This window comes from Antechinus flavipes, chromosome 1 (genome assembly GCF_016432865.1).
Source record: "Antechinus flavipes isolate AdamAnt ecotype Samford, QLD, Australia chromosome 1, AdamAnt_v2, whole genome shotgun sequence".
Classification (NCBI taxonomy): Eukaryota; Metazoa; Chordata; class Mammalia; order Dasyuromorphia; family Dasyuridae; genus Antechinus; species Antechinus flavipes.
This window is the reverse complement of record NC_067398.1, coordinates 430,028,521-430,044,209: the sequence shown is the minus strand read 5'-3', so window position 1 is coordinate 430,044,209 and position 15,689 is coordinate 430,028,521. Positions and strand designations below refer to the sequence as shown.

Genomic DNA, 15,689 nt, shown 5'->3' with positions numbered 1-15,689 from the left:
CTGAGAGAAAAAGTTCTGAGCACAATCCATTTATTAGTAAGGATAGTGATTGCCAATAAATGGGATCAATGGCCTCTCTCAATGACCAAGTAAAGAATGACAGGATCTTTTATTGTGATTAATAGGATGACAGAGCAAAATCTCCAGCAACATAGGGGTATCGTCTTCTGACTGGATAGACATTTCTTTTTTTTTTTTTTTTTATTTTATAATAACTTTTTATTGACAGAATCCATGCTAGGGTAATTTTTTTTTACAACATCATCCCTTGCACTCGCTTCTGTTCCGATTTTTCCCCTCCATCCCTCCACCCCCTCTCCTAGATGGCAAGTAGTCCTATATATATTAAATATGTTGCAGTATATCCTAGATACAATATATGTTTGCAGAACTGAACAGTTCTCTTGTTGCACAGAGAGAATTGGATTCAGAAGGTAAAAATAACCTGGGAAGAAAAACAAAAATGCAAATAATTCATATTCATTTCCCAGTGTCCTTTCTTTGGACATAGCTGCTTCTGTCCATCATTTATCAATTGAAACTGAGTTAGGTCTCTTTGTCAAAGAAATCCACTTCCAACAGAATACATCCTCATACAATATCGTTGTTGAAGTATATAATGATCTCCTGGTTCTGCTCATTTCACTTAGCATCAGTTCATGTAAGTCTCTCCAAGCCTCTCTGTATTCATCCTGCTGGTCATTTCTTACAGAACAATAATATTCCATAACATTCATATACCACAATTTACCCAGCCATTCTCCAGTTGATGGGCATTGGATAGACATTTCAAGTGAGAAGTGGGGTAAGTATTATCTTGGCTCTTCATCATATCACTGGAAGATGAGATCAGTTCGCAGGTGATATTAGTAATCTTCGGGTGATTACTCTTCAAGTGATGGAAGTCTCTGTTCTTCAATCATTTGTTCAGTTTTGTCCTACACTTAATGATCTCATTTTTTTTGGGGGGGGTTAGTTTTAGTTTTCGTTTTTTGCAAAGATATTGGAGTGTTTTGTCATTTCCTTCTCCACCTCATTTTACAGATGAGGAAACAGACAAACAGGGTTAAATGATTTGGCTAGGGTCCCACAGTTAGTAAATGTCTGAGCCCAGATTTGAATTTAAGATGAGTCTTTTTGACTCCAAGTCTAGCATTCTATCCACTGTACCACCTAGCTGTCCTTATGAGAGATGCAACATCAGTTTTAATTTGACAAAGACTGATTTTTAGTAAAATGGTTTAGATAGATGAGATTTACCTTTAGGCTATTCTGGTTTCTCGGGAAACTAGGTGATGGGTCAAATTACAAGTTTAAGAGTAGTCACAATGTAAGGCTGTAGTTACAAATTATAAGAGTAGAATTGTGACCCAATTGACATAAGGTTACCTGAGCAAACTTTCAAGAATAAAGAACATCAAGAGGAAATGTTAAATCTAGTTTGATAAGTCTTGACAAAATAGAATAAAAAAATCAGTTTTTAATTTCAATCTCTTATAGGATCATACAAAACTTTGTAGGATATAACCTATGTATTGTCTTCTGGAATATTGTATTCAAAGATTACTTTGTTTTAGTAGAAGCTGTCAGGTCTTAAGCAATTATTTGGTGCTTCCTTTGCTTTTTTAATGGATGCTTGCAATATTTTTTCTTGGATATGGGAAGCTTCCAATTTTGACTGACGTTCCTAGAATCTTTTTTGGCAATCTTTCCATCTTTACTTTATCCACTGGTTCTAATACATCTGAAAGTTTCACTTATTTCTTGAAATATAGTGCCCAAGCTTTTTTTTTTTTTTTTTAAATCATGGTTATCAGGAAGTACAGATCAAATCATTTCCCTCTTGACCTACTTTCTGAGTCATTTGTTTCTGATACCAGGTCATGCCTTTTCTTCTATATTTTCACCTCACTCTTGATTTTTGTTTTTAATATTTCTTGCTCTCTTGTGGAATCACTAATTTTTGCTTGGGCTATTTCTAGTATCAAGATTTTAGGAGACACTCAGCAAACAAGCTGTACCCTGAGTTTGTGCTTACTCTTTGGATATTTGGCAAAATCACCTAATTATTGTATTGCTTTAACCAGAACTATGTGTTTTCTGATCTCAGACAAACACTAAACAAATACATGCTGGTCACGAAGTTCTGCTATGAATCAAACTTCTCATTGATGCTGTTACCTCTTATTGTCAGGGGCACAGCTCACTGCAAAGGCGTTTGGTATAAGTATTAAGATCTTGACACACTTCTGTGGGTCTGCCCTCACTAGGCATGGGCCTGCATGTGTATTCTTTTGTGAAGTCCTTGCCCTCACTTTGAAATTAAAGTTCTGTTTGATTCCTGACTCTCCCTGTCTCTAGCTTGCTCTGTTTGTCTCAGGCCATCCACAGGTTAGAGGCCAGTTTGGTCTAGTTGACACTAGTTTTTAAGGAGTCAATTTCTTCTTGAAGTTTTTTCCACTTTTTCTTGTAAGCTCTGTATTTTCTTCAATTTTTTCATCCAGAGATTTATATCATTTTTTGTTTCTTTCTCCATTTCTTCTAAGTAATCCTTGTGGAAATCCATTTTTCTTTTGAATCTCTGCTGACAGTTCTTATTTAAATTCCAGAAAATGGAATTGAAAATTTTATTCCTGTGTAGATTACAATACGGACCTGGGATCTCCTTGAAACAGGGAACTCTGGAATGAGAATTGCCTACAAAGCAATAAAGAGATTAAGTAACTGGCATGAGTCAGAGGCTGGACTTGAACCCCAGTTCGCTTGACTTAAAGGTCATTCTTTACTCCATTACATCTATGATTAAAACATACATATTTTTAAAATAAATGACTAGATTCTAATCCCATTCATTTTGTTAGCATTTCTGGTATAAAACATTAAAAGGAAGAGATAAAATTGGTACAATTTACTTTATTTTACGAACTGGGGATTTAGTTTATGTATGATGTTGATTCCCCAGCAAAAACTGGGAAGGCCTCCTCCATGGGTAAGGGTAATTCCTGCAGGAATGGGACCATTGGTACCCGGGCCCAGCTCGCGGTGACTCACATGAGCCCGAGGACTCAGACCTCCTCAGCAAGGACAGAGCCACAGCAATAATTCGGACCCTCCCCAGTTTTGCAATAACTGGGTTATTCTGAATAAGTGGCCTATTTACTCAATTATGAAGCAAATATCAAATGATCCAACAAAGGAAAGCCTCCCACAGGAGAAGAAACAGAAGCCGGCGCCCAGATCTCGAGGCTGCGGCCAGGCCCGGATTGAGCTCTGCAGGCGGCGGCGCGGGAGCCTCGGGGCTGCGATGTCCTCCAGGGGCCGCTCTCCCTCTCAGCTCCACGCCGGGAAGCCCCCGCCCGAGCCCTGGCCGCGCCTCCTGCCCGGGCTCCTCCTCTTCCCGTCCTACTCCCATCCCCGCCAGCCTCGGAGGCTAACCCAAACACTCCCGGTTCCTGCCGTAGGCGCCCGGCTCTTCCCTCGCCAGCACCCCGGGTCCTGGGTCCTGCCCTTCCCTCTACCCCCTGCACCCCGAGCTCCCTCTCCTTCCCCACCCCTCCAGCGTCCCCCAGCCCAGCTGCCGGCCCCCAGAGTCCACGGCTGCTGCCAGAGCGATGCTGCTGCTGGCGGCCGCCTTCATCGTAGCGTTCGTGCTGCTGCTCTACATGGTCTCTCCGCTCATCAGTCCTAAGCCCCTCGCCCTGCCCGGGGCCCATGTAGTGGTGAGTGGACCGAGACCCGCCCGGGGACGGGACGGGGCTGGGGGAGAGGGGGATGTCCTGGCCCGTGGGGCATCCACGCTGTGCTGAGACCTGCCTCCTGTTGCTGCTTTCTTTCGCCGGCTTCCTCACCTCGCTGCTTCTTGCTAATCTCCCGCTCCTTCGCCCACGGCCGCTGTGGCTCCTGCTGCTAATTCTCCGGGGCAGCGATTCTTTCCTTGCTCTCGACTAATCCTCTTGCTTTCCTTCCCCGCCCCCTTCCCTCCGCTGCTGCCTTTCCCCCTTCCTGAGGGTTTTCTCACTCCCTTCCCAATTACCAAGCGTTCTCCAGGTGCCCCGAGGTAGCCTCCCCCACCCCCATCTGTTGCATCCCCAAATACCAGGAAGACCTTTTGTGACCGCATCAGAAAAGCCCTGAAAGAGAGAAGGGACACCCTGGCTCGGGCTCCTGTTTGGGGGGTATCATCCTCATCCTTCCGGGTGCGCCAGTATCTGCTGCCAGGCCCTGGCAGGGATGGAAAGGAGGGCCATTTGGAAGGTCACCTGACGCAGTCAGCCCTCTTAGGCTGTGCGAGACTGGTGAAGGACCGGGAGATTTGGTTTGCACCCTCCCTCACCTGAAACAGACCAGAGAGTGATACGCTATCCAATAGGTTCTCTACTTCTATCTGTACTGTACACATAGAGCACGTCTATTCAATTAACCACTGGCAGGAGGAGGGGCCGTTATGAGGAGGAGCTGGGGTATGTAGCAGAGACCCGAGAAGGATGGCCAGGGAAACCTTAAAGGTGATTGTCTCTCTGGAGATAATGCCATAATACCTTGTCTTTTTTAGAATACTTTTCACTCAAGTGCTTGGTAGACAGTGTCATCCTTGAAGCAACTAAGGGAAGAGATATTTTTATCCTCAGATTTACTGATGAGTCAGCTAAAGCACAGAGAGATGTGGAACAATTTCACCAAAGACATGCAATGGACAGCTGGGTCTGTAACTCATCTCTTTTGACATTTGGGCCAGGGCTTTGTCCTTTACACTCCAGCAGGCCTGCTCTGAAGAAGAGGCCTGGTAAAAGCCTGATTAGTTAACTAATGTGTGTTCAATTGAGAAGAATCTCGAAGCCTGACCACAGAAGGCAGGGCTAAGTGAGGTAGCTGGGATCCATGGATCTTCTCTTGTACAGAAGCAGTAGGTATCTTGGAAGTGTCTCACCATAGCTTTTTCTTGGGGGAAAAATCCTCCCCAAACACCACTGAGGTGCCTGTGCTGACTCCGGTTGCTTCTTTTCAACCCCTCTCTCCTACATAATATATTCCCCGTTGTCCTCACCCTTATTCTCCTACTTTTGTGCACCAAAAGTGTCTTTGGGTATGGAATATGATTATGATTTTGGCTTTTTCCAAAAAAGGTTAAATGTCATCCAAAAGGCCCTTTAGAAATGAAGGGAAGGGTTGTTTATTTGTTTTGTTTTACCCTTATTTGGTGGACTTAACATTCCCACCTTTATTAAGATGATATCACTTCACATCTACATGGCATTTTTTAGGTCCTTGACATCTATTTCCTCATTTAAATTGCATAACAGCTTATGACAGTTTGAAAGAGGGGGAACAAAGAGAGGAGAACCTGAATATGAATAAAGAGGGTGATGAAGGAGGATTTAGGAGGAAGACTGGAAATAGTAATATCTTCAAACTATCCAGATAAGGTTTGCAAGTGACTTCCCTTAGCCATTTGAAACCTGAGTCCTTGTACTAGAAAATTATTATAAAACACTACTTTTGTCTATATTTGTAATTAGGGCAAGAGTTAGTGAGAGGCAAAATTCATTTCTTTACATGTCTTCTCATAAAACTCCATTTATTTTCAAGCAGTGCTGTGTTTAGGAAGGGAAATAAAAGGAAGGATACAAATAACTCAAAAAATTCAAAATTCTGACCATTCAGCTTTTAAAGAAGAGATGCTTTAGGGGCAAGTTTTTAAAAGTTGTATTCTCTTTTAAGTTATTCCACTTTTAATCAATCCATCAACTTAGTATTATTTCCTCCAGATTACAACCTATCCTTGACTTTTCATCTTAATGAGTTTTTATCTGATTCCTTCTACAAATCTTCTCTAGATTATCTTTTATGAGGCAAAGACATTGGACTTGCAAGTCAGAAGACACCTAAATTAAAATCCCATCTCTCATACTTAACCTTAACCTCTTTGGACCTAATCAACTTTCCAAAATAGAAGGATTATTGATTTTCTGAGGGAGTTTACATGTGGGCACCAATGAAATCACCAGCTTTAATTCCCCCCCTCCCACTTCCCGCAAAGTGCTTACTTTATAGAATTGTAGCAAATGAAATATAATGTGTGTACAGTATTTTGCAACCCTTAAAATGATGGCAAATGTCAGCTATTTTTGTTTATCATAGTTTAGTATTTTCAAGAACTTTTCATTGCCTAGACATCTTTATATAACTATAGATAGTCATTGAAGAATTACTGTGACCGATGAACTAACTATTCACAATCTGAGTCAGGTTTGCTGGCAGAAAACATGTAGTATGTCATTGTTTCTATTCTCAAAGCTTTTCTTCTTTGGTAGGGTTTCTAGGGACAGGTAGGTAGAGCAGTGGATAGAATGATAGGCCTCAAATCAGGAGGACCAAGTTCAAATCCATCCTCAGACATTTACTAGCTTTGTGATCCTGGTCAAGCCACTTCATCCCCTTTCTTCATTGGTCAAATGATTTAAAAAAGGAAATGGCAAACTACTCCAGTATTTTTGCCAAGAAAATTCCAAATGGGTTCATGAAGAATTGGATACGACTAGACAACAATGGCCTTCTAGAGTTTATGCTTTGTTGACCTAGCCTTGTGAAACTTAGGATTCACTCCAGACCTGGGATCCACTAAAGAACATCAATAGAGGCTGTATACTAAGTTAGAAAAGTTAACACTGTTTCTTGTTTTTAGTAATTTAAGGAACTTCAGCTTAAAATTGTCTGGACTGTAGCCCACACATTAGGCAATATATTCTCTGATATTTGCTTCGAAAGAAATAGAGAAATGTCTTATTTGTAACCATTCCATATTAAAAATCTGTGTTTGAGAATGCTGGAAAAATAATACAAGAATGTAAAAAACAATGCACATGCTAATTCCCCTGAGATTACTATCAATTTGTAAGACCGTTTTAGGTAAGAAACCGAAAGCAAAATTGCCCCTGTGAGATTTTCTGGAAAGGGACAAGACAGGAGAAGATTAGTATTAGGTTCTTGCATTCAGGGTAGTATTCATCATAATTATTTACTTAGCCATTCCCATAATAGTCCTTTACTCTTTTTTTTTTTTCTCATTTTAAAAATGGTAAAATTGAGGCACAAGAGGGACTCTTGGATTTGTTTAAAGATATATCAATTAATCATAGCCTGTAAATGTTAGGAAACCTTTACTGCTCCCTCTTAGGAAAGAATTAGAAAATAAGAGGTGTGATTCCAATCTCTGAAAGACATTCCACCAACCATACCTTTCATCAGAATTTTTTTTTCTCTAGACATTGAATGTGAGAGCTCAAAGGTTCCTTAGAAACCTTTTCTCTTTGTCTCTCTTTTAACAGAATCCAGTAGGCCAACCAGTCTTCCTAATTGCCCTTAATAAAAAGCAAAAATTGGGTAGAAAAGAGTGAGTAACCTTTTAAAAATCTTACAGTTGATATAATGGTAAGGAAGAGATTTTTTTTTTAAGTAGGTTAAAATGTTGCTTTTAACTGTCTGTCACCTGTGCTCAGTGCAACTAAAGCTGACATCATCTTTTTTTTTCTTTCAATTCAGGCAATAAATATTGTAATTGCATTTTTTTTAACCCAGTGTGAAAAGTTTCCCCTTTAACTTATAAATTTAAAGCAACATAGTCAAGGGTATATTTTTTTAAAATGAGGCTTTTGTTTGTATGTAACCTTGACTTCTGAATGTATTCCTCTCCATTTCTTTTCCAGCAAGCATTAAATTTATAGGAATGTCATATGAATCAGCACATGTATTATTATCATTATTATTATTTTTATATTTTAAAATTATTTCCAAAGGGAAAAAGCAGTTCAGGAATCTAATAGCATATACAGTGTTGTATACCCCTACTCTGCCCCTTACCTCTGCAGAGAAGAGAGGGAGGTACATTTTTTTATTTCTTTTCAAGACCCATATGGATTATGGCAATTACATAGCATTTAGTTTCCCTTTTTCGGTTCTCCACTTTTACTTAGTTACACCAGAGGCAAAGTGGATAAAACTCCAGGCCTGGAGTCTGGAAGATAAATCTTCTCAGTTCAAAGCTAGCCTCAGGCACCTATTGCTTGTATGACCATGAGCAAGTCACTTTACCCTGCTTGCTTCAGTTTCCTTCTCTGTTAAAATAAGCTGGAGAAGGAAATGACAAACCTCTCCTGGATCTTTGCCAAGAAAATCCCAAATGTAGTCTAGAAGAATGAACGATACTCTGAATGACCCAACAACTGTTCTGGTTTACTTCTCACTTCACCTGTAAAACTGACTCTGTAAGTATCTATCTTGAATTAGATTTGTGTTAAGAAAGAGTTAATCTGGGTGCTGAGATTGCTTGGAGTCATTTTTGAACCCGCCCACTCGATGGTGCAATTCTACCTTCCTTAACAGAAAATACTAACTGGGATTTGTTGAAGACCTTAGTTTAAAAAAATCAGGGTCTTCCTAGATGCAATGGGATAGAATGTATTGCATCTAGAACCATCTCCAGTCATCTTGATCTATGTCTGGCCACTGGACTCCGGCAGCTCTGGAGGGAAAAGTAAGGCAGTTGTCCCTGCACAGCCCTCCCTCACTTAAGTCTAATTCACTTGCATATCATGGCATCACCTCCCTGATGTCATGGTCAATCTTCAAGAATGAAGGACAAATAACAGCAACTCTAATGGAGAACACTATACTCACAGAAAACAGACTTTACATTTGTATGATGAGTTCTTCCCCATATCTTTTCATTTTGAGCCTTGCCATACTTGTGAGGCAGTAATGGGAGCTGTAATCCTAGTTTGGTGAAAATAAAGGGGCTTTTTACAGTCAGAGGATTTGAGTTCAAATCCTAGTTCTAAAAATTATTGAGCATCCTCCAAAGAGCTTTTGTTTATGAGTCTTATCTATCAATATTTACCATGTTAGAAATGAAAATCTATTATTTTGAAAATAGTTTTGACCTCCTGAATGAGTCTCAGGGAACCCAAGGGGTTCTCAGACTCTGCTTTGAAAACTCCTGATTTATTGACTCTTATAGCATAATGGAAAGAAATCTGAACTTGTTAAGGAGTCAGGAACCTGGGATTCCTGTTACTTCTTCACTAATTAGCTGTATGAATTTGTAAGATAAACTGCTTCTTGGGGCATCTAAAGTGATGCAGTGGGTAGAATACCAGACTAGGAGCGAGGAGAATTCAAGTTCAAATCTGGCCTCAGACACTTTCTAGCTGTGTGACCCTGGACAAGTCAATTACCCTGTTTGCCTCAGTTTCCTCATCTATAAAATGAGTGGAAAAGGAAATAGCAAACCATTCTCATATCTTTACCAAAAACCCCAAAAAGATTGTGAAGAGTTGCACATGACTGAGCGGCAGATATTGCTTCCTTGAATCTTAATATATCTTCATCTGTAAAATGGAAGGATTAGATAAGGTGGCTCTTTCATGTCTCTTCTAATTCTCATATCTCATGAGTTAAACTAGGGGAAAATAGTATTAAAATTTTTTGCACTTATTGGTTTTTTTCAGAAATGACTTTACCCAAATTTTTATGATTCCAACATGTCATCTAATGCAAAAGATCATATTCAAGAGGATGGACTTCTTTCCAGTGAACATTTGTGACTAAGGGTGCTTTTACCTTTCCAAAAAGCATTTGCTGCTATAAATTGGGTATAAATGGGAAAACATCTCTGGAAGAGGTGAAATAGTCTATTAAGGACTATGCCTAGGTAAAGGGGCAGGCCACTTTTCCGAGAGCCCCTACAGCTGTGAATCATAACATTTGAAGGAGTTGCAAAGCAGCCTTTACTGATACAACTGTTCCTTGTGGATTGGGAATGAAATAAATTGGAGGCAGAGGGAAGAGGAGAGAGATCAGATAATGCAACTGCGTCTCTTTGTATCATCTTCCTCTCACATGAAGAGATCCATTCTACAGGTCTGAGTTAGCACTCTAGCAGCCACTGGCAGGTGGCTCCCAGATTACAACAATAGTCTGGTAGCCTCTCATCTTACCAGCCCTGAGTTGCCATTTGTCCATTCTACTGTCTTAACTAGGTTCTACTTGGGTCTCTCCTAGCCATTTCAAAAGTATCTTCTTCCTGTTCTGGTTGAACTATAAATGTTAATTGTCCTGTATCTCTTCCCTTCTTGGTCCCTTGGTTCCTTTCATATTTCAACTTTGCAAAGTTCTGAAGCATAAACTGTGTGTTGTAAATAGGGCACAATGCTTGGCACTTGGGAGGTAATGATAATAAATAAGCAATATGAATGGGAGTGGCTATTCAGGTTTATGAAGCTCTTTCCCTACATCAGCCTTTTGAGATACTGGTAGTACAAGCATGATTATGGTCATTTCATAGATGAAGAAACTGAAAATGAGAAAGAGAGAGAGAAATGGAGTAACTTGTTCAGGATCATAGATAAATGGCAGAGTAGGATTAGAACTAAATCTCCCAAGTCCAAGGTCAGATCTTTTCCTACTTCATTATAAAGGCCTCTCTAAGGGCTAAAAAAACCCTAGATACTTCACAATCTCTGCCTATATGGAGTTTCATAGATAATTATAACAAGGCACATTATAGGAAAAGTATGTCAAAGACTTACCAATGTTCTGTGTGAAATATGAGAGGGAAGACTGTATAGAGACAGCATTTAGCATTGATTTAAAGTAAAATTTCTTAATGGGTCATGATCCCATGTGGTTCATGTAACTGAATATGGAGGTCAGGAAATTATAATTTATTATCAATAAATGTTTGATTTGTATACCTATCTTATGTGCCTCAATATTTGGGGGTCACATAATTTCTCAGTCAAAAAGGGTTGCAAATGGAAAAAAAGTTTAAAAAGCCTTGATTTAAAGGATTAGTAGGAGATTTAGGATAGGTAAAGATGAAGCAGGAGGACATTCCAGCTATAGAGAAAAACATGAGCAAACGTATGGAGGTAGGAAAGCCCATACTTCTTTTGCACAAACTATTTTGTTTGGAACAGTGAGTTCATGGGTCAGTCAACAAACTTTTTTTTTTTTTTAACAACTAAATGTTCAACAAACAACGTTCTGTTTCCCTGAGACAGTGAGCAACTTATTAAAAGTTATACCTTTCCAAAAATAAAGCATAGTACCATGTTATGAAAAAAGATACAAATGCAAAGAAAAAAATAAGAAATACAGAAGGTGAAAAATTATATGCTTCAATCTACATTCAGACTCCATCAATTCTTTCTCTGGAGATAGCATTTTTCATCATGAGTCCTTTGGAATTTTTTGGTAACATTGTATTGGTGAGAATAAGTCATTTACACTTGATCATTCATCATACAGTATTCCTGTTACTTTGTACAATGTTCCGGTTCTGCTTATTTCATTTTGCATCTATTCATATAAGTATTTCCTAATTTTTCTGAAATCCACCTGTTCAGTATTTCTTTTAGTACAGTAATATTCCATTATAATCATATACTACTTGTTTAGCCATTCCTCAATTGATGGACACCCAATTTCTACTTCTTTGCCACCACAAAAAAAGAGCTATTATAAATAATAGGTCATAAATTCCTTCTCCCTCTGCCTTTTTAAAAATCTCTTGAAAATACAGACCTAGTAATGGCATTCCTGGATCAAAGGGCATGCCCAGTTTGATAGCCTTTTGGGCTTAGTTCCAAATTGTTTTTCAGAATGGTTGGATCAGTTCACATTTCTACCACCAGTGAATTAGTGTCCCAATTTTCCACATCCTCTTCAACATTTATAATTTTTCCTTTTCTATCCTATTAGCCAATTTGATAGGTATGAGGTGATCTTAGTGTTTCAACAAACATTTATTAAATATTTTCTATATATCAGACACTGTGTTGAGGGCTAAGATACAAAGAAAAAAGCAAAAATAGCCCCTGACTTGAAGAGCCTTATGTTGTAATGGGGAGGCAATGTGTGTGTGTGTGCCTGTGTTTTGTGTGTATACATGTATATACATACTCACATATAAAGAAATATGTCTGCATATAAAAGATACATACAAAGTAGATTCAAAGTAACTAAGCATTAAGAGCTGTTGTTGTTCATCCTTCATTCCTGAAGAGGACCAGTGACACCCTAAGGGTGATGACTTGCATGTGAACTGATATTAGTGGGATAGAGCTGTGCAAAGTCTTCTGCCTCATTATCTCCTCCAGAGTCTGTAAAACAGAGGTCTAGATGACTGATGATGATCCAGGATGCAGTGTGAATCTTTGTTGACCAATCAGTAGAACTGGACAAGGTCTCCTTCAAAAGGTTTTATTGGAACTGACTCTTGAAGCAAGAGCTGGAGGTGGAGTAATAAGCATTCTAAGCAGAAAAGAGCAGGTTCAAAGGCTGGTGGAAGAGGAGCTTCATGTATCAGGGACAAGTTGACCAATATGGCTGGATTTTAGTGTATGTGGAGGGGAGAAAACTGGAAGAAGACTGAAGAGAACTAGTTGTGAAGAGCTTTAAAGCCCAAATACAAGGTATCATAACAGGAGAGGTAATAGAGAACCAGGAAAGTTTATTGAGAAGTATGGGTGGAGATGAGTCATTTTGACACTTAGACCTGTACTTCAGGAAAGTCATTTTGGCAGTTGTGTGGGGGATGGTTTGCAATAGGGAAAGACTTGTAGGAGGGAAATCAGTCAGGAGACTATTGCAATCATATAAGTAAGAGATGAAGAGGAGCCTCATCTTAAGTGGTGGTAGTGTGAATAGAAAGAAATAGGTGCATTGAGGTAGCACTGGGCATGGAAGCAAGAAGACCTGAGTTCAAATATATCCTCAGACACTTAATGTTCACTTAACTTTAGACCTGGCAATACACCTTTAGTGTAAAATGAGAATAATTGTGGAACCTACATCCCAAGGTGTTTTTGAGGATCAAATGAAATATAACTGTGAAGTGCTTAATACAATGTTTGGCACAAAGTATAGGCTATATAAATGTTAGTTATTATTATTATGTTTTGTGGGGTCATGACAGTCAGACACAACTGAAAAACAACTGAAAATCAGTAAAAAAAAGAGAATTTCTCTTCCTTTAGGCAAATCACTTCATCCCTCCGCAAAGTAGTTCCTCATCTGTAAAATGAGGGATTAAATTAGATGGTATTGAAGATCTCTTCTCCCTCCAGAATAATTACCCCCATTCTACTTCACATACTCAATATTGCTGACAAATTGGCCTATTGAATATTTTCTGAAATCAACACGCTATTTTTCATCTTCATGCCTTTTTCAAGCGTCGTATCTCCATATGGGATATAATCTGTCTTCATTTCCAAGTTCCTTCATTTAAAATAGCTTTGTGTCTATGTCCAGAACCTTTCCTGATCTCTTCTTTTTCCCCTTTGGAATTATCTTATTTTTGTCTGTGTTTTATGTTGCATTCTCCCAGTAGAAAGTGGTAACTTCCTTGAGAGTAAGAACTGTCTGTTTTTTGTCCTTGTATCTTCAGTACTCTGGAGAGGAGACTTACATATAGTAAACACAATGAATAATCAGTGAATTTAATTGAATGACCCTGATGTCTCACTCAACCTTCAGACCAACATCTCTAACTGAATATTCAACTGGTACTTCAACTTTAAAGTTGATTTACCCAAAGTTGATCTTATTTTCTCCCCAAATCTACTCTTCCTTTACTATTTGTTAGTAGTATTATCCCAGACAAATGGATGGATATTATTATTTACCCAATCCTTTTGATGTACCTGGACATTTACTCCAACATATGTCTGAAACTTTAGTTGTATAACAGAGGATATAGTAATAGCTTTGATTTTTTTCTAACTCATCTTATATTTTCTTAATTACTGAATTCTGTCAATTGTACATAATATCTTTCACATTTGTTTCTTTTGTTCTATTCATACTACCCCTGCTCTGGGCTATTGGAATGCTTTATAATATTTCCAATCTTCTCTCAAGTGCCTTCTCTACTTCCTTAGTCATCGCTCTATTTTCAGACATATTTCTTATGCATCGATTTGTATTACTCTCTGCTCAAAACCCCTCTACTGCCTACCAAGAAAAATCATATTCATTTTTGATTGGTGAGTTCCTCTTGGAACTACCATTTTAAGAAAGTATCCAGACTAGCAATGTTTGGTTTTTCATTCTTCTCTGGGCTCCACCATGCTCTTGTGATCTAAAGGATTCAGCAGCCTTCTGATCAGGAAAGATCACTCTATCCCTGTAGCCCTTCATCTGATTGGTCAATTCCTTTTTGTAACCAAGGAAGGCTCATGCCTTCATTCCTATCTGGGTTCTGCTTCTATTTTGTGGACTTTTTTCTTCATCATGTCTCAGTGAAAGCAGATCCCATAGAGCAGAATTGTAAAATACCTTCCTCTTCACCACTTTTCACCTTTTTTTTTTCCTGTATTTTCTTCTCTTATTAGGATATAAGCTCTTCAAGGGTAGAGATTTGTTTTTGTTTGGGCTTATGCTTGTAGTCTTAGTACTAAGCACAGTAAATGCTTAACAAATCCTTGTTGACTTGACTACTTCCAACCCTGCCTCTGAAGTCCAAATAATCAGAATGAACATTTATCAAGTGCCTATTGTTTTCCTGGCACTGTACTAGATGTTGGGAATTCAAAGACAAAAGCTAGTTTCTACCTTTAAGGAGCTTATATTCTAACAAGGAGAGACAATGTGTAAATATTTAAATATCTTTAAAATAGATATTAGGGAGCAATCCAGGACCCCCTAACTTCTAAGGCTTGTCTCAAACTATTCTGTCAAACAAGCCTACTTATAACCCCCCTATCCTCCCCAACGTTCCTGGCTTTGCCTTTGCTCATACTATATATATAGGATGCCTCACTCTACTTTCTGTTGTTATTTTTTAAATGTTTTTATCTTTTCTTTAAAGTTCAACTTAATATAAGGAAGTCTACCCTGGCTTCTACAAGTTAGTAATAGATTTTTTCCCATTTAGATCTCCCATTATATTATGTTTTAACCTCTTCAGTGCATCTTTCATGTATAAGTTTGTGTATGTCTCCTATTCTGCTAGTTATAAATTCCCTGAGAATGGGGAAGATACCTTACTGTGTCTTCCTGGTGTTTAGTATAGTGGTCTGGGACATTGATACTTAGTATCCTTAATTGAATTGAATTGGACTAGTTCTGAGTTCTAACAGTGATCTTTTAATAAAGCTACCTGATCTTTCCAATTTAACCAAATGCCATACTTCTCATTGTAGGAATATAAGGAGGAAAGAGAGAGCTATACAAGATACTGTGTCATTCAGGGGTAATTGGTTGAACAATAATAATGATAATATCTAATATTTATAATAATGCAACAATAGCTAGCGTTTTTGTAGCTTTTCAGGGTTTGCAAAGTGCTTTTCAAATATATTCCTGTCTAATGCTCACAACAGTCCTGTGAGGTAATTGCTGTTATAATCCCCATTTTATAGATGAGGAAACCAAAGAGATTAGTGACAGGTTAAGTGACTAGTCAAAGCCAAATTTAAACTCAGGACTTCCTTACATCTCCCTATCTACTGTGTCACCTAGATATTGAAAAAAGTGGGGGTGTTTAGTTAGGAAACTGTCAACAGGATAGCTGTCTTAAGTATTTGAAAGATTGTCATGTGAAAGAGGGATTCTTTTGTCTGGCCTCAAAGGGCAGACTTAGGACCAGTAGATTATAGAGAAATAGAATTTGACTCTTGTTTAAAGAA

The 15,689-nt window shown here is 38.6% G+C and overlaps 1 protein-coding gene across 1 annotated transcript in view; it reads left to right on the top strand.

The window, feature by feature from the left end:
- The first annotated feature begins 3,515 nt into the window (after positions 1-3,515).
- Positions 3,516-15,689, top strand: part of KDSR (3-ketodihydrosphingosine reductase) — a 54,701-nt gene continuing 42,527 nt past the window's right edge. The window contains exon 1 of the mRNA XM_051969913.1: positions 3,516-3,719. Within this exon, the coding sequence (XP_051825873.1) occupies positions 3,612-3,719 (108 nt within the window). The 5' untranslated portion in view covers positions 3,516-3,611. The remainder of the gene's footprint in view (positions 3,720-15,689) is intronic.